Raw genomic sequence first — 22,426 nt, 5'->3', positions numbered from 1 at the left:
TTCCACACAGCACTACTGCAGGCAACCTCCTATGCACTGTCCAACAAAAACAAAGGCAGTGTTCTGGTCAAGAAAACAACAGCAGATAATCTTCTACACACTCTCTCTGTTGTGTAGGGCTGGGCAATTAACCACAAATTAGATTAAATCGCAATATGGCCTGCTGCAATTTACAAATCACGGAAGTTGCAATATTTCTTTAACTTGAAATTTGTCAAAATACCAGTTTAATACATTCATTTTTTGCAGCAGAGATTTTATGCACATTATGCAATAATTCAAGTATCTGTTTTTTGAAAATTGGCTTTGTTTAAATAAAAAAAGTAACATAAAAACGATGATCTCCTTCAATAAAGCAATGGGCTATAAAGGAGCCAGCTTCACCTTCTCCACCCCAGCTGCCTCCTTTATAGCTTAAAGCTTGTTGCACCTTCATATTCAGATTCATGCTACTGTGGATTAATTGCTTCTAAAATAATTTCTTTGTTTTCAGTGCACATTGTCATTTATGCATCTATTCATATTAGGGCTGGGCAATTTATCAATTTAATTAGATTAAATCGCAATATGGCCTGCTGCAAAATTCTAATCGCAGACAGTGCAATATTTCTTTCACCTGAAATGTGTCAGAATACCAGATAGTTTTTTGCAGTAGATGTTTTATGCTCTACAACCCTGCTCAACCAAAGAGCCAAATTGTTGAAAAATACCTTTACAAGAGCCACAATCTAAGTGGTGAAAAGTGACAAAAACAGCATAAAGCAGCAATAAAAATAAGTTAAAGATGGCAAAAATGGTCAAAAGCAGCAAAAATGTGCAAAAAGGGGCGAAAATTAGGAGAAAGTCAGAAAATAGCAAAAATTGTCCAAAAGTGGCAAAAAAAAAAAAAAAAAAAAAAAAAATTAGTGAAAAGTGACTGAAATGGGCAAAAAGCTGTCACAAGTAGCAAAAATGGGAAAAAAAATCGGAAAGAAGTGGTATGTTATGGCAAAAGGTAGCTTAAATGGATAAAAAGTGGCGAAAAAATGGGGAAAAAAGGGCAAAAATGGGCAAAAAGTGGCAAAAAGAAGAGGTAAAAAAATTTGGGGAAAAAATGAAACAAATAGTATTTAATCGCAAAGGGTAGCTTAAATGGGTAAAAGTGGCAAAAAATGGTAAAAAAGGGCAAAAATTGGATTGAAGTTTAATAAATGGGGAAAAAGTAGCAAAATAAGTTGAAAAAATGGCCCCCAAAAAAAGAAAAAGTGTTTTTAATGGCAAAAGATAGCTGAAATGGGTGAAAAGTCGCAAAAATGGTGAAAATGGCGTAAAAGTTTTTTTAAGGTTTTCTGGGGGAATAATTTTTCAGATTAAAAAATAAAAGAGCCACATGTTTTTTACAAAAATCCTACTTTTCTCCCTCATGTGTGTGTTTTTCTTATTCAAAAAAAGCATAACAAGAAAAGATATGAATCAAAATGCCTTTTCTTTTTTAAAGTTATTTGTAGTTTTGTTTATCTAATATGGTGCTCTTTTTAATAAAGAGTGTTTTATTGCTTGTGTTTGCTAAACAACACATAAGATGGGGAACCTAAAAATAATCACACATTAAATCTCAATATTGGAAAAAATAATCACAATTAGATTATTATTATTATTTTTTTTTTGCCATGCACGCCCTGCTGACTAACCCAGGAAGAATCTTTAGAGCAGAGCCTCCTCCGCAAAGTTAAAATGTAGATCCATTTTGCAATAAAATGGTCAAATGTTTGATGGGTGTTCCTGACTGATTGTAGGTTATGATATAGAAAGATTTACTGCATGAATTTGTTGAAAAATGCTTAAGTTGAGGAGCCTAATAAGAATTGCACATTAAATCGCAATATTGAGGAAAAAAAATCGCAATAAGATTGTTTTTGCTACTGTTGTGCAATAATGTTGGTGACGTTTCTGCAGGAATAATATTGCAGACGAACTCCCACACAATGTCAAAGTTGCACAAAAAATTTTACAACATTTCCACACAGTGCAACTACAGATGAACTCCCTCATAGTCTAAATGCACGAACATGTTGTGGAGGTTTCAGGAGGGATAATAGTATTTTTTAGCATCTTCTGCACACACTTGCACACAGAAATGTTGGCAGCAACTCCACACAGAATAAAACGGCACTCTCCTGGACGTGCTGTCAATTGCACAAGATCAGAGTCTGAAAGTTTCTGTGAAATATAGTCAGAGTTTTTTTGTTTTTTCTAATGCATAATTTTTTCCTCTGTCATTTAAAATCACTGGATTTTCTTTAATATTTCATACTTTTTGACAATATCAGTTAAAAAATGGAATATTGAAAATTAAGAATGTATATTTTTGATGTTTTATCAGTGGGATATTTAACTCAGGCACCTTGTTGGTCAGAAGTTCATCAGTTTGAGTGCGATGCCCGCGATGACCAGAGGTCTAAGTAGCGGTTATGTTTAAGCAGATGTGGTTGTTTATGTGTGAGCGGGCTGCTCGCCCTCCTAATCGTACACAGATGGATGTTTACTGTTGGAAAGGGAGAGTTAGAGGAAGAGATGGGCTCCATGTGCTGTGGTAGAGAACGTTCCAGAAATTCTGCCTTATTTACACACGTATACGTCGTCGTTATATCAGAGAGAGGAAGCCTCGTGTGAATTAAGGCGTGTTTTCTGGCCGTCTGAGTGACTCTACCTGCAGACTTGCTGTGCTGCGGAGTCCGTGTGTTTGTGTTTGTGTGTTTGTGTGAGTGTGAGCCTGGCGGGCCGTGTGCCGGGTTGTTTGTCGGTGGTTAGAGCGGAGGGTGAACCCTGCCAGGCTCCAGGAGAGCGGCCTCTTCATGCCAGGCACAGTTGACACACAGTGGAAAGCTTTGCTGCTCGTTTCTCTGGGTTTGATTACCCAGCAGCCCCGTGATGACACACACATACAACAGAGTTTGTGTCCACATAAATCAGCAGAACCTTCGCTTAGAGCAGTCGTTTTTAAACGTCTTTGGCCCCAAGGAACGAGCAAGATCACGCCAAAATCTCAAGATAAACCAAATCCATCTCCATCAGCATCAGAGTTACTAAGAGTCACTCTGCTTCATCAGATTATTATCCTTTATATAAGGTAGACTTACTGTAAGCTACCTGAGAATGGGTGGAAGAACTGCATGTAAATAAAAACAGAAGTCAATGACTGTCAGATCTCATAAACCCATATTTTATTCACAATAGAACACAAACAACATATCAGATGTTGAAACTGAGACTTTTTACCATTTCATGGAAAATATTAGCTCATTTGAATTTGATGGCATCTCAAAAAAGTAGGGACAGGGCCATGTTTACTGTTGTGTATCTTCCCCTCTTCTTCAACGACAGTCTGTAAACGTCTGGGAAGTGAGGAGACCAGCTGATGGGCGAGGAATGCTGTCCCATTCTTGTCTGATGTAGCTGCTCAACAGTCCTGGCAAAGTCCAGTCTTTTCTGATGCTCCAAATGTTTCCCTTTGGTGAAAGGTCTGGACTGTAGTCAGACCAGTTCAGGACCCAGACTCTTTTTCCGTGAAGCCATGCTGTTGTGACAGATGTGGTATGTGGTTTAGCATTGTCTTGCTGAAATAGTCAAGGCCTTCCCTGACAGAGACGTTGTCTGGATGGGAGCATATGTTGCTCTAAAAGCTCTCTCTACTTTTCAGCATTGATAGTTCCTTTCCAGATGTTAGAGCTGCCCACGCCATAGGCACTAATGCAACCCCATACCATCAGAGATGCAGGCTTTAGAACTGAGCCAGGAGAACAAGCTGGATGCTCCCTCTCCTCTTTAGTCCACAGGACACGGTGTCTGTGGTTTCATCTGACCACAGAACAGTTTTCAATGTTTCCTCAGTCCATGTTAAATGAGCTTTGGTCCAAAGAAGACGGCGGTGTTTCTGGATCCTGTTCACATATGGCTTCTTCTCGCCATGATCCAGCTTTAACTGTCATTGGTGGATGGCACGGCCCTAGCAACACCCTTCATAAATGGAGGCTAATGCTGAAGTTTGGCTGTGATTCTCAATTTCAGAGTCATTTTTTAAAACCATAGATCGGCAGCATCGACCAATCAGTTGCAGGATTTTATCTCTAGCAGGGCTGTACAGTGCGACATATATGTCGTAAATGCTACGAGAAAATGGGTCTGTGCTAAGAGGTTTTCACTCCTCATCGCACAGGTGCTGTGACAAAGAGAGAGGTGTGTGCATGCCAGATGTGCAGATAAGACTTTCGGTTTGACTAGTTTCCCCAAAAACTTCACTCCACTTTGATTTGAGATTTGAAATTCATGCCCAGTCCATTTATTTCTTATTTCTGGTACATTTTGGACTCAAGCGGAATGTTTTTTCCTCTTGTCATGCACAATCGTGTGCGTCTGGAGCGCGAGCGGCCACGCTCCGCAATGGTGAGAGAGTGCCCTGCTGCAGCTCTTACAGACAGGGCAGGCTCAGTACAGATGTAGTACAGGTGTCATTATGTTGAAGAGGATTTTTCTCAGCTAATATCGTAGTTGCTGTTTGGTTACAGCGGAGTAATGTGATTAAGATGTAAACATTGGTGGGTGCTGTTCAGCTCCGTGTATGGCCGCCAATCTTTCTCTTCCCCTGTTATTTATATAAAGATAAATGTTACAGACCACCCTATCGATCTTATTGCTCATACAGTGTCATAATGGGGATTTCTGTTAAAAACAACACATGAAACCCTGTCTGGTAGAGATGGCAATTCAACCACTGCTCTGACACGATTTTGGAGATAAGGAAGCCATTATTTTATTCACTCTTTTAATCAAAATATGAATAATAACAATAACAGTATAATACGATGACATTTCTCCTTCCACACTGACGTTACATTAAGCCCTTACTAAGTCTTAACTGCTGCCTCCTGCGTGATTCCGATGTGATGAGAAAGGCAGCCTTGCCTGTGAGCCTGTGCTGAGGGCAACAGTCCCAGCCTTCACACTTACAGATCTCAGTACACGCTTACAGATCTGAGTACAAATCGTGCGTGGTACAACTGTTGCAAAAGTCACGTGTGTATGCAGCCAATTGAGAGGCCGATTCTGAACCAAAATGAACTAAGTCCACAATTACAAATTGGGCTACATGTTTGCAGATTAGTGCACACATTTGTGGATCTTTGTACAAATTTTTTAAAAACTTTGCACACATTTACAAATCTTTACACGGATTTGCAGATCTGTACACGCATTTGTGGATTCGTGCACGCATTTGTGGATTTGTGTGCAGATCTTTGTACGCATTTGCAAATACTTTTGCAACAATAATAGCTCCATAAACTGTGGCCCTTGATCCTTTTGAATTGGCCTGCAAGAAATCCATTAAAAAGGCCCACATAAGAACAAAAAACTTTATTGTATTTTTTAGTTTGACTAGGAATGCACAATATTGGGGTTTATGCAATATGGGGATATTTACAAATTGAATTTAGCTGATATCAATACCAATATCTAAATGACATAAATGTCATTTAGACCTAACACTTCAGTCCTTGAAACACAGTTTATGGATGAACAAAGAAACATACTTCAGTCTCTAGAGCTCACTAAAATTTAAGTAATAAGGATGAACACAACGAAGACTTCAGCTGTCCGTTGGTCCTGCCAAAAGCAGAAAAAAAAAGATGAATACAAACAAAAGGATTCCAGCAGCAAATAGTAGCTCAAACTGAGCTAGTTTGAGCCGATGTCTGATCTCAAAGTCTGATTTCCAAATCATACTGCTCTGATCATCTTCAAGCACCACACTTCTATAAAGTTAGTCAGCTTCCAGCAGGTTGCTCTTGTTTTGTGTCTGAATGTGGAGATGAACCATCAGTGTATCTCTTCTCTGTGATTGGCTGTTTGCTTTGGTAGACATTAATGAGAGCTGTAATTTCGGCTGTTTTGGTTTTGTTTTTCAAGTACTTTCGCTTACTAAGCATACATTTTGGTTACATGTTGGTTTTAGAGACGTAACAAACATTTTATATATTGTGCTAAAGTTTTTTTTTCTGTGCTACAAGGTTGTCAACCTCTGTAGCACCAGCGCTATGGGCAAAAAAAGTTAATGTACAGCCCTGTCTAGTCTCTGAGGTTAAATGCCCCAGTCTGACATCAACCCTCAGCACTCATTTTCCCTCCTATCTGAAGCCTGTTTCCTTCTCTCCTCTCTGTCTAATAAAAGGCAGAAGCCCCTAGAACGATGTTTAAATGATTAAACCCTCCTAATCATTAATGGTTCTTCACTTAATGTCTGTTGGAGTTTTGCACACAGCAGCCTGTCGTAGCCTCATAAATGATGTCATGAACATCTGCAGCTGTTCTGTCCGTAACCGTTTCATTATTTTTGTGAGTTTAAAGCAGATTTTAATCCGTGCCCCTCAGCTCTATCACACGTTGGGAGGCTGTGCTGTTGGTATTTAGTCGAGCGGTAGCTCAGAGCGGGAAATTACACTTCACTGTTTAGTTACACAGGTGGGAACCTGATCAGCATTTTTTATGGGTGAGTGAAGATCATGCGGACTAAACAGATGTGTTCAACACCCTCTCAGCATTAGTCATTTTAAGTTTTCATGCTGGTCTCAAAGCTGGTCTCCTGTTTAGCAGGTGTGTATTATTTTATTAACTTTAGGGCTCATTAAGCTTGAATTAAAGAGTGTTTATTAAAGATACAACTATACAGTCAGTACGTACCAGAGTTTTCAGCTCAGTTCACTTCTGCTCTGATGTCTGAGAGCTTTGTTTATTCAATTATTTATTCTTATCCATCCTAAGGTGGCTATCTGGTCCTGGATCTGAGTACTCTTGAGCCTAAAGTTCAGTTTGTTTTGGTCAGTGTGAACGCAAACGAACGGCGCCTGGGCACTAGGGGTGGGCAATTAATCCAAAATTAGATTAAATTGCAATATGGCCCGCTGCAATTTTCAAATCGCAGACGTTAAATATTTCTTTGACCTGAAATTTAGTCAAAATACCAGTTTTAACCTTTTTTTTCTGCAGCAAAATTTGTTATGCATGATATATCATTCTATCATTCAGGTGCCATTTTTTTTAGAATAGTCTGCAAAAAAATCCTATCTTCTTCATTTTTGTATTTTTTTCTTATTAAATAAAAGGATGGAGGATACGAGTCAAAATCATCAGAATTAGATTTTTCTAAAGAATTGTTCAGTCCTTGTTTAGGAATAAAAAATCTCAAGGAATAACCGCATATCAAATTGCAATTCAATATTGGGGAACAAATTGCAATTTGATTATTTTCCAAAATCGTTCAGCCCTACCAGGCACCGTGCCCTGGCCCACATCGAGGGGTGGTCTCAGGTGTGGCTCAAGTGGATTCTGGCACAGTTTTTTCCAGAAAAGTTTTGGCACTGTTTCTTTAAGGAAAACACAAACCCCTGCTATTCATGCAACATGTCCAGCAAAATTACAGGCAACCTCCTACAACTGAAAACATTGGCAATATTTCAGTCTGGAAATCAGTAGTGAATAATCCACACACTCTCTGATGCACAATAATATTGAAGATGTTTCTGCAGGACAAATATTGCAGACAAACTCCTGCTCAGTATCTAAATTGCACATAACACTGGCAACATTTTCAAACAGTAAACTTGCAGACAGACTCCTCTACAGTCTCTAGATCACACAAAAACACTGGCAGTGTTTCAGTTTAACAGTAATGGATAATCGTCTGCTCCACCTTAATTACACCAAATTGTTTGCAACAGCTCCAAACTGAAGAATTGCGAGAAAACTCCTACATATTGTCTAAAATGCTGAAGAACTTTTGCAATATTTCTGTATGGAAAAATGCTTTCCTTTCTCAGATGTCCATGAACTCTGATAATATTACTATCTGTTAAACTATCAGAGACAGGCTCTGCAGATGATGTTGAACAAAAGGCATTGACAACATCTTCATTCAGGAAAATTGCAGGTGACCTAATACAAACTGTATAAATTGGACAGAAACATCGGTAATGTTTCAGTCTGTCATCACATCTCTGCACAGTAGATACTGCAGACAAACTCCTGCTCAGTTACTTAGTTGCACGTAACATTTCCAGCATTTCCACACAGTAGAATTGCAGACAAACTCTTTCATAGGGTCAAAATTGCACAATAATATTGCCAGTATTACAGTATGTGTACCAATAGCAAAGAGAATCTTCTACACTCTCTCAATCACACAGAAATGTTGTCAACATCTCCATACCGTCAATCTCCTGGTCACAGTTTACATTGCACATAAACGTCACACTTACACTCTGAAACTTTTAGTGCAATTTAGATGCTGTTCAGGCTTTTGTTTGCAGTTTTTATGGACTACTTCCTGTCCAGTTTAATGAAATCGATGGCTGTTCTTCATTTGTGGTATTTTGAGATCAGCCATGCCTGTCATTGGCTGTTGCATCTCGAAATATAATCGTCAGTCATTTTGACCCCACTCTGTTAAGGATTACACCAATAATCAGTTGCATATAACTCAGTCTCAGTCGTCCAGGAAAGCTTTGTCAGGGTTCCTAAGTCTGATTCGGGCCACCCCCCCCCCCCCAGTAGTCAGGGCGTCACATCAGGCCTCAAACCCGTCCTAGAATCATCCAGCGTGTAGCCGACCTTTACCACTATTTAGTCATCTTTTTATGACAGGATTCCAGCTGCAGTGGGTGAGTTTGAAATGCAGAGAAACCTGTTAAGTTGAGGAGGAAGTAGATCAGAGCTGACAGGGCCTCATTCTTTCTCTCCTCTCTGCCCAAACATCCCCTGTGAAGATGAACGCCACATTAGTGTCAGCACGCTCAGACAGACAGAGAGGAACTGTTGGGGATGATTGGAGGCTACTGGCAGGATTTGAAGTCTCCTAATCCAGGAGCGTCCCACCCACCGAACCCTGCCGTCAGCAGTTGTCTCTGTTACCGGCGCTGCCGTTCAAAAACACTCAGATGGGTTAGTGGGAATTTCCAGTAAAGGAAAGCGGTTTTCATAAAAAGGAAGGACAGGTAGATCCCTCCCTCTGCGGGGCTGAACACAGCTGCTGTCTGTGTCTAACAGCATGATTTATCGGATTATTTACCGAGAGTCTTCAGGAGACGAGTCCTCCTCCAAAACAAGAGGAAAATGAAAACCTGATGAATGAAATGTCTGTTCATAGTCTGAATGTTTTAAAGAAACTGCAGCAGAAGAATCGAAAGGTTGTCTTCTTCTGTTTTTTTTAGCTTTTCATTCCTTTATACTAATTATAATCTTTTTTATCTCCTAAAATTCACATAGAGAAAGGCCGGTTAAACTCACAGAGGGCTTTCTGCCAGTCTGCTGGCCAACTAGTTGCTCACGTACAGCCGGCTCCTTCGTCGTTTACACAATGAAATAGTTTAGCCAACAAGTCAGGATTCGCTTTTCCTGTTCTTTTTAGAAGTTTTAGAACCCTTACCTTTACTCAAATCTTCTGCTGATGAGAGAGATGCCTTTCTTTCTGTCAGCCTTAGCCTGGAGAGACAGTTTCATCCTTTTGCACAGAGATGGCTGTTGCTCTTACAGCCCCGTGAGGCCCCCTGCAGCTCACCTTCAATGGGCCCTTATATAAAGATATAAATTTATATATATTTGAAATTTTATAATGTATTATAAGTCTGCTTCTCCTCCATGCTAACACAGCTGAAGAGGTGCAGAGATGAAACACTAATCCAAAATTCTGATGACACACAGATGACTTTGTGTTTCCAGGATGCTTTTCTCCTTTCGTTATGGGCATAATGCACACTCAGGCTCACTCACTTTTTCTCTCGCTCTCTCAGACTAGACCTTTTTAAAGTTATTAAACAGTTAGAACAGCTTTTTAAAAACTATGCCAACTGTAGGCATCGTGACGAGCACACAGCTCTGCTAAGTGAGAAGCAATTAAGCTGCAGCATGGCATACAAGAAACAACGGTGACAGCATGCAGAATGCAAAAAGGGGTTTCAATGTGCATGAGTGGAAATGTGGGTCTTTTGCTGCTGCACATACTAATAACACAGAAAAATAACAAGTATGCACTTTAAATCTGATAACCTGATTCAAGCCTATGAACAGCAGGGGGCGGCTCTACACCAAACTAGCACCTCTCAACTCCCAAACATGCATGAAGGCAGAATAAACTCTTATTTTAACAGTACAGACGCATCCATTGCACACCTACCCGTTAGACATTTACACCATGAGCTCAACGCCCCTGTTGTCTGGGCCTGTTAGTCCTCTGTAGATATCACCAAAGATGCTACAGCTAGCATCCGTCAGGATTGGAACATTTCCTGGAAAACTAAATTTCAAAAACTTCTCTCTTTTAGAAGTCCTTCCTCTCAGATAGTCTCAGTTATTTGGACGTGCTGCCTCTAACAGCTTATCCTAACTGTGTAAACAAAGTTTAGTCTGGTTTGTGTCTATAAAGTGGGCTGTCATTGGCTGGAGAGTTAAGGCGAGAGGTGGGGATTGGATGAGGCTGTAACTGCTGATTGATTGACAGATCTGTCAGCTGATCATTGTGCTTACGGGAGGCAGACTGCTCCAAACATGCAGAGCTGCTGTTGGTTGCTCTCTATATCGTCTCATGCATATGACACCCTGCCACTGTGCCACTCTTGTAAATGCCCAGTTCTCCAGGTATACTGTGTGCATCCCATAATATAGCCCTGCTATATGAGGGCCCAGCATCCTCACCTTTTTACATTTGAGAAGAGTTGACTTTTCGTGTCATTCGTCATGTCATTAGCACTTTGTCCTGGCTGATCTTTAGAATCAGAGCTAAAGTAGCTGTTTTTATATCACTACTATGAGTTTAGATATCAGATATCGGTAAGAATGCAACATCATGCATCACTTTTACAAACCAGCTATTGGCTGGCCATGAGTGCTTTTATATCAACTTGCTGTTTGACCCGAAATCAAACCCTGTATTTGTTCCTTTGTCTTGTCTAGAGCTCCTTGGTCCAATCTTAGGATGTGTACTGGTTGTAAAGAACCACTAGAACCAAAGTTTGCTGTGTTTGCACATCATAAATCAGCTGATTGAGACGTTTCTGTCCTGCAGTGAGGCTTCAGAGTGAGACATGCTGGGAAACAGATCAGTTTGTCTCTTCTGCATCTTATTCTGGAATAGTTTTACTTTGACCTGATATAGAAATGCTTATCCTTCTGCTCATCTGTAAACACTGCTTTCCACCGTGGCACTAAAATGAAAGCATTTAAGGAAAAATGAAGGGAATGGAAGACAGATTTAGAGTTTCCACGGGCCTAAAGCGATCCTGTAATGGATCTCTGCTGGTCATTTTAAAGTGTGCTCACAGATCGGCTATTTTGACACAGGATTATTAAAGCTGTCATTGTGTCCTCCTCACTCTGTGAGCCTCTCATGATGGGCTAAATGTTTTCATTTGTGTAAACACGCTCTTCCTCTTTCTGCCCCCGTGGTATCTGACACCTCAGAGGAGAGAAAACAGGGGGGCGAAATATTTAGGACAGAAATGGAGACGGGCATGGTTTTCATTTATGCTTTTCAATGAGAGAGAGGGACTAGGGCTGGGGGACATATCCAGGTTTCAGATACTGTAGGTCCACTAATCTTCACAGATAATACACAGTAGACTGTCTATGTTGATGCTGACTGAAAGAAGAGGCTGTTAAAAGAGTTTACAATCATGTTTGGTCCAAATGGGGAGCAGTTATATTTGCAGGAGAAATCAAAAGATACAGAAACCTACTTACATACCTTTTTTTGTTTTTAATTATCAGAGAATGCAGACAAATCCCCGCACAATATCTAAATAATGGGCTTTTTTTTTTTTTTTACTGAGAGCCACATCCATATAAATACCAGGATTATTGGGCCACTTTGAGATCCCTCACCTTTAGTGTGTAAAAGTTAAGATAAAGTTAATGATTAACCCTTAGGCATCCCTTTAAACGACTACACACATATGTCCCAAGGGGACATTGTCTGCACCTACTTCAAATGTTAATATTTATAATTTGTGTATATATATATATATATATATATATATATATATATATATATATATATATATATATATATTTTTTTTTTTTTAAACGTCTTGTTTTGTTTAATGTTATCACCTTCAGCTCTGATCATGACATGGCAAATTTTTGGTCATTTTCAGGATTTTTTGTGTTTTTAACCCTTCAAATGCCAGTTTATTCCATTTTCAATTCAGCAAAATGAGATATTTTCCATCCATCCAACCATTTTCTATATCGCTTATCCCGTCCGGGATCGCAGGGGGTGTGGGGGGTGGAGCCTATCCTTGTTGCCATTGGGCGAGAGGCGGGGTACACCCTGGACTGGTTGCCAGTCAATTGCAGGGCTGACATATAGAGAGAGACAACCACGCACGCTCACACTCACACCTAAGGGCAATTCAGAGACACCAGTTAACCTAATGAGCATGTTTTTGGTAGTGGGAGGAAGCCGGAGTACCCGGAGAGAACCAACGCATGCACGGGGAGAACATGCAAACTCCACACAGACTGGCTGGGAAGCCATTAGATATTTTCCATATTAAAAATCCTAAGTGGAATTTTTTTATAATTATTATCAAAGATGGTCATTAATCATCAGTTGCCACCAACATCAAGTTTTATGCATTTTCATTTTTTTGTGCAGTGAGAAATTGGTGGAAATTTTGCAAAAGATGGAACCCTAGGAAACTTTTTGACCCCTACTTTATATGGTTATATTCATATTTTTTTTTTTTTGTTTGTTTTTTAATTGATTGATTGATTTTTTGTAATCACCTCTAGATCTAATCATCATCGTTTGAAATACCTGATAAACCACAGGGGCCAAATCTGGCCTGTGGAACAATTAAATCTGGCCCGCAGGATTATCTCCTATTTCTGTTCTAACTGTCCCATCAGTCTGAGGTCTGCAGATTTCCCCAAGTATAAAAATGTGAATTTATCCTGATGATTTAAGATATCCTTATTAAGTTACAAAATCTGAAAAAGTAAGGAGTACAAATATTTAGAAGACGTCAGGAATATGGGAAAATAAATTAATTTTTGTTTTAATTTCATATTTTCAATTTAGCATCTCACAGTTAGGACTCAAACTTAGGATTTTGACTTTTAATTTCATACTTTGAGCATTTCAACTCACAATTTTGACTTCCTGTACAATAATTTGTTTTTTAAGTAATTATTTTGTATTTTATCTCATATTTTCAACTCCAAACTTTGACTTCATAATCCCGTAGTTTGTACTTTTACACTTAAAATTAAAAATTTAAAAATCGTATTTTGACTTTTAATTTCATGATTACAAATTCTACTTCATTTTTTGACATTTAAACTCATGATTTTGACTTTCTTTCTAATATATTCGCTATTAAAAAACATTATTTTTCAATTTCATTTTCATGTTTTGACCTTTTTGAAATAATAAATTTACTTTTCTCAGATTGTGAGCCTTTAAACTCATCTTTCTAACTTTTTAAATGTCAAGATTGTTTATCATCAGCGCTAAGGTTTTTTTTTTTTCATATTTTATTACTGATGAAATGAAGTTGACAGTTTATGGTTGAAAAGGTGGCTCTGTTAGGCCCTCAGGTTAGTCCTGAATCCAGAATCCGGCCCCTGCTGTGATTGAGTTTGACACCCCTGCTCTAAACTTTTGACTTCCTGTTTGGAGATTTCTGATCAATGGATTTTGATGTGGTTTGGCAGCGCCGGCACTGAACATAGACCTGCAGCAAATCCCCAATGAAGTATGTTGGAGATGCAATTTCTCATATCTAACATGCAAAACTCAAGTTTATATTCATATCAACACCTACAGACAGTATTTATTTCATTTCTTTATGCCTTTATTTCTCAGAGCTATGAAAAAAATCTCTCTGTAAGTGTGTCTTTTAAGTGCTCTACGGATACACGCTTGGCCCAAAAAGGATAATGGTGCCATCTAGTTTTTAGTGGTAAAAATTGCTAGTCTAATCTTCGCCTTTAAAATTGCGTCTCAGATAATGGCGGTAACAGTGATACATGGTATTGCAAATTTGCAGTTAAAATAAGCAAATATAATGGGTTTAAATGGGCATATAGATGTGAGTATTTTTCCTCTGCACAGTACCAAACAGGTCAATGTAATGATTTGCCTTAAAAAATTAAAAATGAGCAGAAATACACATCTTTGTGCAGGTTCAAGCCAGTCGCATCAGCAGAACACAACCTGGGTCAAGAATTCCAAAACAGAATGCAAAGAATGAGCCGAGGTATACCGAAGGGTTAAAGAATAAAAAACAGCCTGGATCACAGCTTTGCATTAATGGCTGACGAGGGAAACAGCCAATTATCGTTAAGGATTTTTTTTTTTGGGTTGGTCAGGATGAGAACGCCCGTTTAGCAGAGCGGGGCGACGCTGTAGGCTCTTCTCCACATTCAGACACAAACGTCAGGAGGCTCACAGACTTTAGAGGAGCGTTGGAGATGATGAGAAAGAAAGGATTTAGAAATTAGAGATGGAGCTGATAGAGGAAAAAAAGAGTGCAGAAATGTTTCTCATGTTTTACCCTTCAGTAAATGCATACCGTCTCTATCGCCCAGCCCTACTCAGAGCAGAGAAACCAGGGGGAGTAGTATATTTAGGACAGAAATGGAGACGTGCATGGTTTTCATTTATGCTTTTCAAAGAGCTGGTGACCCAGAGAACTAACTGTTTTTCTCTCTCTCTCCCCTCCCTCCACAGTTCCGGAGATTTCTCTGTGATTCTCCACTAGAGGTATGTATTTCCTTTGGCCTGCTGACAGTTTAATAAAACCTCTCTTTTCATCCATATGTATTACCTGTAATGACCGGCCCCGGCCCCGAGCAGGTCGTCCTGCTGAAATTACTGTCATGAAGAGGAGGATAATGGCCTGAATAATGTGCTGTATTTTAGTATTTAAATAAAAGCACTTAAAAAAGGAGGATAAATGGACACTAGCTTCAGTCATGGAGCACATACCTACACAAACACCTTCACTCCCTCGCTGTTTCAGCCCTGCAGCTGGATTCAGGGGGGTTAAGGGATTCAGGAAGGGAGTTTTTGTTTCATATTTCAGGGTTTTAATTTAGCCAGACTGAGAGGAAGGGGCTGTTCAGGGAGGGAAATGTGCAGTCCAGATTGTGTTTAGACTACGTTGGATACAAGGTCCCCAAACCAGGCCTTCCTTTGGCCTTGACAGAACGAGACATAACTACTCTGTAGTTTTAGTCGTGTGGTAAAGATGTAAGGACGATAAGTCTACTCTGTTGGCTCCTTTTAAGACCTACAGTAGCAGATAGTTAGAATAAAGTCTGTATTATGTATGTGAAGTAATTATTGCAGTCACACAGTCAATCCATCAAAGGTGCACGGTCCTCTTATTCTAACAGATTCGAACATTCATCATTTCTGTCCCTCCTCTTCCTGTGGTTCAGCATCCCTGCAGGCTGTCATTGTTATCGGCAGGCTCATGTTGTTATCAACACGCATTGAAAGGACATGCTGATATTATATTCAGGAAATAAATCTACTGGTTAGACTGGAATGACAACTCAAGATGAAGGTAGGTTTGGAGTCTCGATGTGTCATTCGCAAAAACAACTGGCTCCTGTTTGAGAGACAGCTTCCTTTTTTCAGTTTTTGTTGTTTTAAAGACCAAAAAAATGCTAAATGAAGAGCCGTCATGAAGCTGAAAGAACGGCTCATTCGGGAACGACAAACTGTCTTGTAGTGTGATATAATTAACGACGCGCCCAAGACTCCTTACGATTCCTCACGACCACGATTCAACAAGACTTAGCATGTCAGAATTTTTCATACATTGTCGTCTAGTTTGACACACTGACCTGACGTTAACGATGTGAATCCTGATGCCTAACAACAACAGAACATTTGCTCATTATCTTTGCATCATCATTTACTAGATTTACCACTTTTATCCCCTTTTATTCCCTGAAAGTAATGTATTTTATTTTATTTACATTATCACATGCATACCTTAAGAATTAAAATGAGTTGAAAATGGAAAAAATAGGTTGGAAAGGTGATGAAATGGGATTTTGAAACCAGCAAAAATGAGTTAGAAGCGGCAAAAATTTAGTAAAAGTTGCAAAAATAAGCACGAAATGGCAAAGATGGGTTAAAGGGGCAAAAACAGGCATAGAAATTAGTAGAGGGGGATTAAAAAGTGGCTGATATGAGTTTAAAGTGGAAAAAATGGATTGACTGAGGCAGAAAAATAGGCAGCAGTGGGTTAAACTGCCAAAGATGGCCATAATAAACACTGAAATTTGGTTAAAATGGGTTGAAATGGGCACAAGTGGGGAAAAAAGGTGATAAAAAGTGGCTAATAGAGGCAATAATGGGTCAACAGAGGCAGAAAGTGGCAACATTTGGTTTAAAAGTGGCAAAAACAGGCAGAAAAAATTGGTGGAAAGGGTTTAAAATGGACAAAAATGATTTTAATTGGTGGGAAAAAATGATTTAAAAAAAGGTGAAAATTTTGCAAAATTGAAGTTGAGTGGCAAATGTGTAATCTAAAAAAATATTATGGGTTTGTTTTAAGGCATCTGGAGACCCCTTCTCAGTGTCTCGTGACCCCCAATGGGGTCCCAACCCCAAGCCTAAGAACCACTGCACTAGAGGACCCTCCAATGTTACATCAGAGATTGCGATTAAGAAATAATGAGCTAAAAGCAAAAGTAGTTCATGTTAATTTTTATGTACTTTTTTAGTGCAAACAGCCACCTGCACCATTTAGAGGCCTTTAACAGCTATTCTGGTTCTGATGGTCACCTTTAAAACAAACGTGTTAAAAATTAAATATCAAACAAAAATAAATTTAATTGCCCTGCTTACGGCATTGATGGCATCATGTTTATAATAAACAAAATATTTTTAAAATGTTGGTACTATCTTGTTCCTACATGTTTTTACCTCAAAACACGAGGCAATCCCCGTCTTCTGAATCAAGAACAGAGCGTTTTTGTTCGCTATCGTCCCAGCCGTGGAGACAACTCTCTCTGCCCTGACAGAGGTGCCCGGGATGCACAGGTAACAGGAGGCTGTTATTTGGTGCTCCGGTGTCCAAACATGTTTGATATGTTTGGTTTTTATTAGTATCCTATCAAAAATCTGCTTCTATGACAGCTCTACCTGTGTTTTAGGTGAGTTGTAGTTGCAGCTTCTCATCAGTGAGCTGCAGCCTTCACTCAACACCAGTGGACCTGTCAGGTCAGCAACAATTAGAGCCAGGACGGGTCCCGTTTAAGAGGATTGAGGTCGACTGACACAGAGACACACAAACACGGGGACTCTGTGCGGCCCCTGGGCCCCCTCAGGTCCGCTCTAATGAACATCATTAGTGTTTATAGGAAACAACCTTTTAGCACCTCGCCAAGGCTAGCGGCCAGACACACCAGATTACTCCAGCTGCCTCAGAAACCGTCCCGACTTCACCGTCCTGTCCTCTCAGACCACTCTGAGGCCTCGTCCCCTTTAGTCCGGCCTCCTTTCAGTCCACTTGTTTTTTAATTTCTTGCTCTGATCTCCACTGTCCTCGCCGAGAATGTTCCCCATTTATACGTGTCTCTCTCTGCCTCTGCGTGTCGGCTCCATCTGTGTCCAATCAGAGCGCTATTAAAGCACACATTCACCCACATGGACCTGCATACTGTGTGGTTCATCAGCGCTCCTGTTAGGCTGCATTTGTACTAATGTATGCAAACAACATGAATACAAACCAGCGTGCAGCCAGTCAGGTTGTGTGACTTGTTTGTTTGCTGTGTTGCTCCATTTGAATAAAACTGCAGACGATTCGTGCTGAAGCTCAGAGCTAATGAACATCAGCTGTCCGCCTCCTCCATGTGTTTTTAGACAGTGAGTGGAACACATGGTGATGTGATAAACAGTGGGATGTCTGTACACATGTCGGGCAGCAGTCATGCAGGTGTTTGTCACTGCGTTTGACCTTGTTGAGGTCTGAGTGGGTGAGGAACTCGGTTTATGAGCTGGGTGGTTCATGGACTAGTTCTGTTTCTTTTTAGTCGTCTTTACAGCCTCTTGATGTGTATAACCGAGGGCCAAACGCTCATTAACGGGGCGTGGGACAATTAGTCACTAAGGTTTTTACAGCTCAACCCTCGGAGTGTTACAACGGTGTATAAGGGCTGCTCTAAAATCAATGATGTCTAAAGATCGGTTAATTAACGAGGAGAGACTTTAAATACTCTGGTTTAAAAAGCTGAAAATTTATAAGAACCAGACTGAGGATTGTCAGGATTATGAAGTCAACAATTGCTGATAACGTGGAAGAAAATCACACCAGACCAATGACCTTGTGTGGCTTACCCTCCTTGATTATGCTTTGATACAGCCTCTGAGAACAACCTGTCCTTACTCTAATGACACTCTGTGGCTTAACCTCTATTATTAAGGTTTGATACAGCCTCTGAAGGCAGACTGCTCTTTCACCAGTGACCTTGTGTGGCTTACTCTCCTTGATTATGCTTTGACTCAGCCTCTGAGAACAGCCTGCCCTCACTGTAATGACACTCTGTGGCCTACCCTCCATTACTTACCTGTGATACAGCCTCTGAGAACAGCCTGCCCATACTCTAATGACACTCTGTGGCTTACCCTCTATTATTAAGGTTTGATACAGCCTCTGAGAACAGACTGCCCTTTCACCAGTGACCTTCTGTGGCTTACTCTCCTTGAATCTGCTCTGATATGGCCTCTGAGAGTGGCCTGCCCTTTGCTCATGACCTTCTGTGGCTTACCCTCCTTGAATTTGCCCTGATAAAGCTACAGAGAACAACCTGCCCTTACACCATGACCTTCTGTGGCTTACCCTCCTTGAATTTGCCCTGATAAAGCTACAGAGAACAACCTGCCCTTACGCCATGACCTTCTGTGGCTTACCCTCATTGAATTTGCTTTGATTCTGCCTCTGAGAACAACCTGCTCTTTCACCATGGCCTTTTGTGGCTTACCCTCCTTGAATCATTTTGATGATTCTGAGAGCAGTCTGCCCTTTCATCAATGATCTTCTGTGGCTTACCTTTCTTGTGAAGGGTGTCATTGAATGCCTTCATTTATAAAGTCAGCAGTCTTCCCCATGGTTGTTGTGTGAAGTGGCCCAGTGTGAAAAGAATGAAGGCTAAGGAAACCTTTGTAAATTTGAATTTTCAACAATATTCTAATATTTGAGATGGTGGATTTTTGATTTTTGTTAGCTTTAGCCATAATCATCAAGATAAAAAAGTGTTTATTTCACTTTTTTAGATAAATCTAGAATACATGGAAATGTAACTTTCTGAAGTAAATTACTGTGAAAAAGTGAATTTGTCCTGATATTCTAAGTTTTTGAGATGCACCGGTACATGTCACTTAAAGAGCCAGCACTGCTTCTTCTCCTTCGTCTTCTATCGGCATTGGAAGACCTCAGCTGTCACCAGCATGGAGGCATAAAAATAAGAGTTAAAGGTTTGAAACTCTGTCTTCAGCTGCAGCTTGTGTGCGACTTTCTCTTCATGCATGTTTGCAGGTCTGTAAAGAGAGAGAGTTTGAACTCTTGTTAACATCTGTTATTGGTCAATAGCAGGATAATAACACCATGTTAGCGTCTCACATCAGCTGAGGTGAACTGAGGCAAAACAGAGAAAAAAGGGATTTTTAAAAACTCATTTTACATGAATTTAATCCCCAATAAAGTTATAAAAACCATAAAGAGCTGATGTTATTTAGTGAAACCCCGACAATGAAGCCTGTCTGACTACTCAACATTAAAACAATAGAACTATCAGCATCTATCTGTCTGTGAGGACCAGTCCTGGATGTTTGCTTATCCTGTTTGCCTCCTAATAATCAGACTCTCATGTGACCAGATCAGACTGATATATGCAGCAGGTTTGCTTCGATAAAGCAGACAGAGTCCATCAAAGATTGCTCTAACCCCCCCGTCCTTCATGGCACTCTGCTGCTCACATGTTCATGTGTTGAGGCCATATGTGAGCGATTTGGGGCAGCGGGGGAAGCTCTGGGGTGGTTTGAAGCGATCCAGAAAGTGTTTAGATTGTTGTCACGGTGGCAAGGACACGACCATTAAGCTGTCGTCTGAGGTGACGCGCAGGTCAGTCAGACAAGATCAGCCTTGAACAGCATACGAACTCATAAACAAACCGCCGCTATAACGGTGTCCATGTTCATAATTGTGCCAGCGTGTTGGCTCGGAGTGGGGTAAGAAAAATCTCACTCCCAGCCATCACCTCGCTCTCTTTTCCTTTCAAACGACACCGAGGGGCCTCCGACAAAGCCTGCAGTGTTGGTGAGGAGCCGGTGCCAAGAAATAACGGGCTGCCTTCTTATACGGACCGACACATGGAGAGGAGAGAGGGAGGCGGACTCCAGATGTGGAGCCTGTCACCCTTCAGCACCCCAAACTCCACATAACAGCTCTGTATTTTCTTTCTTCGTCCCTCCTGTATGCCCGCCTGTCAGCTTAGGTGAAGAACACACTAAACATCTCGACCTCCGATCAGATATCCTCTGATGTGGGGCTGCATTCAGATTAAATATCACCTATTCTAACAGAGGGCAGAGGAACAGATTCAAGAGAAAGTACTGACATTTGAGTAAAAAGACCCTCAGCATTATAATATAATTATCACATTTTCATCCAGTGGTCCAGTTTGGTACAAGAAAACCAGATTTCCCATTAATTTCTAAGTATGGGGATATTTTATGGCCAGATCATGATCTCGATTTTATCACAGTTTTATTTCATTAAATTTCCAGAACAAATTTGTGAATTAATGATCTGAAAAAAAAACAAACTTATTCCCCATATGATGATACGATTATCCCCATATGATATGATTATTTTTTATAATACCGTCTTTCCAGTCAAGTCTTTTTAGTTTTTTCTCTATCTTCTGCAGCGTGTCGGTCAATGCATGAAAAATTCAAAGGTTTCATTGTTTGAACCGTCAGGTAAAGGGGGTCTGGAGCTGAGTTTCCATTAGCCGGTGTTTGCCAGTCATTGGCCAGTTTCAAGAGTGGATGTCTGGCAAATAAAAATATAACCGGTCAAAATGTCCGGTAGAAAACATGCCAATGACCAGATAAGTAAATACTGAATACTTGCAGATTATATTTGTGTAACCTAGAAGATATGTTGCGAGAATCCTTGAATATATACTCAAAGTGGCCTAATCTTACAATACCTATGTCCTGCAGTGCTGGGGTTGTTTATCTCCTCAGACAGCAAGCACATGGCTAATTAAAAATATTTTTAAAAATCTATTTCAGTGTTTAACAGACAAATTTTGACAATGATTTTCATTTTAAAACATGCTGTCTATAAACAAAATTCCTTCATGTGTGGGAACTAAATGTTTTTTCTGTCTATTAAAGTACAGATATGTCTAAAACTTTAAATGAAAAAAATTGTCAACAAAGTGAGATTGTGATCTGGCCATTAAAAAAATAGCAGGATGGATGAGGACAGAAGACATAAAGGAAGAATAACTCCCGCCTTTTTCTCCTCTAATGATGCTGATTGATCCAGCCAGTCTCTCACCAGGAACAAGTGAATCAGCTTGAAGGGACGGGCTCACCTGATGGCAGTCATGAATCTGAACAATCCACTGACTTTGAATCAAGTCGCTCCAGAGGTTTTCTCTCAGTCCTCTGTCCAGAGGCTCAGGGTGAAGGTTAACAGATTGATCAGGGCACTGCTGTGTCTGCAGTGGAACAGGAGCCTTCTCTCTCATTATTCATCTGGATCTGGTTAGGTAGCACAGGTGCTGCTAGTTATCACAGCACAGAGAGCTGGGATGATGATCCATAGAGCCACAGGGCCCGGACTCTGACCACTTTAAATCTGATCAAACTACGCTCACAGGCGTCCTACTGAGACTCATCAATGCTCTGATGTGTTTTTGATGCAGCCTGTTTCAAACCAGTGAAGCCTCAGCTATGGTGACCATCAGTAATATCAAAATTTACCAAACTCTAATGATAAATATATTTCTAAAGTCTGATGTACATAAAGAAAAACTGGCACCCTTCTGTTTGGTACCAGACACGCCTATCAGACCAGGAGCAGAGCCGGACTCACTGCTTTCTGATTGGTTAAAACAATCTTTACTTCCTGTGGCAGCAGTAATGATGTACAAATGCTAAATGAACCAAATGTAAACAGCTGAACAGCTTTTTCCTCATTCTGTCTGAAAAGCTTTTAAAGAACACGGTGATGTTCTCTGTGGGAACAAACCTCAGGAGAGCTGCTTCCTTTAAATGACAGCTCAAGTCCACAGAGCTGTCCTTGAACGCATCAGTCTGTCCCACCATTCATCCATTCATCCATTCATCCAGCCTTCTTTCCTT

At 40.3% G+C, this 22,426-nt stretch overlaps 1 protein-coding gene across 4 annotated transcripts in view; it reads left to right on the top strand.

Annotated features, from left to right (window-relative positions):
- The window catches only part of LOC121510693 (arginyl-tRNA--protein transferase 1), a 143,636-nt gene that overhangs the window by 51,244 nt on the left and 69,966 nt on the right, over positions 1-22,426 (top strand). For all 4 annotated transcript variants that reach the window (XM_041788863.1, XM_041788862.1, XM_041788861.1 and 1 more), the window contains one exon: positions 14,759-14,791. In XM_041788863.1, coding sequence (XP_041644797.1) covers positions 14,759-14,791 — 33 coding nt within the window. The remainder of the gene's footprint in view (positions 1-14,758; positions 14,792-22,426) is intronic.

The sequence above is a fragment of the Cheilinus undulatus genome, linkage group 6, assembly GCF_018320785.1.
Source record: "Cheilinus undulatus linkage group 6, ASM1832078v1, whole genome shotgun sequence".
NCBI lineage: Eukaryota > Metazoa > Chordata > Actinopteri > Labriformes > Labridae > Cheilinus > Cheilinus undulatus.
Note: the sequence above shows the minus strand (reverse complement) of the source record. Positions and strands in the feature narration are given on the sequence as shown.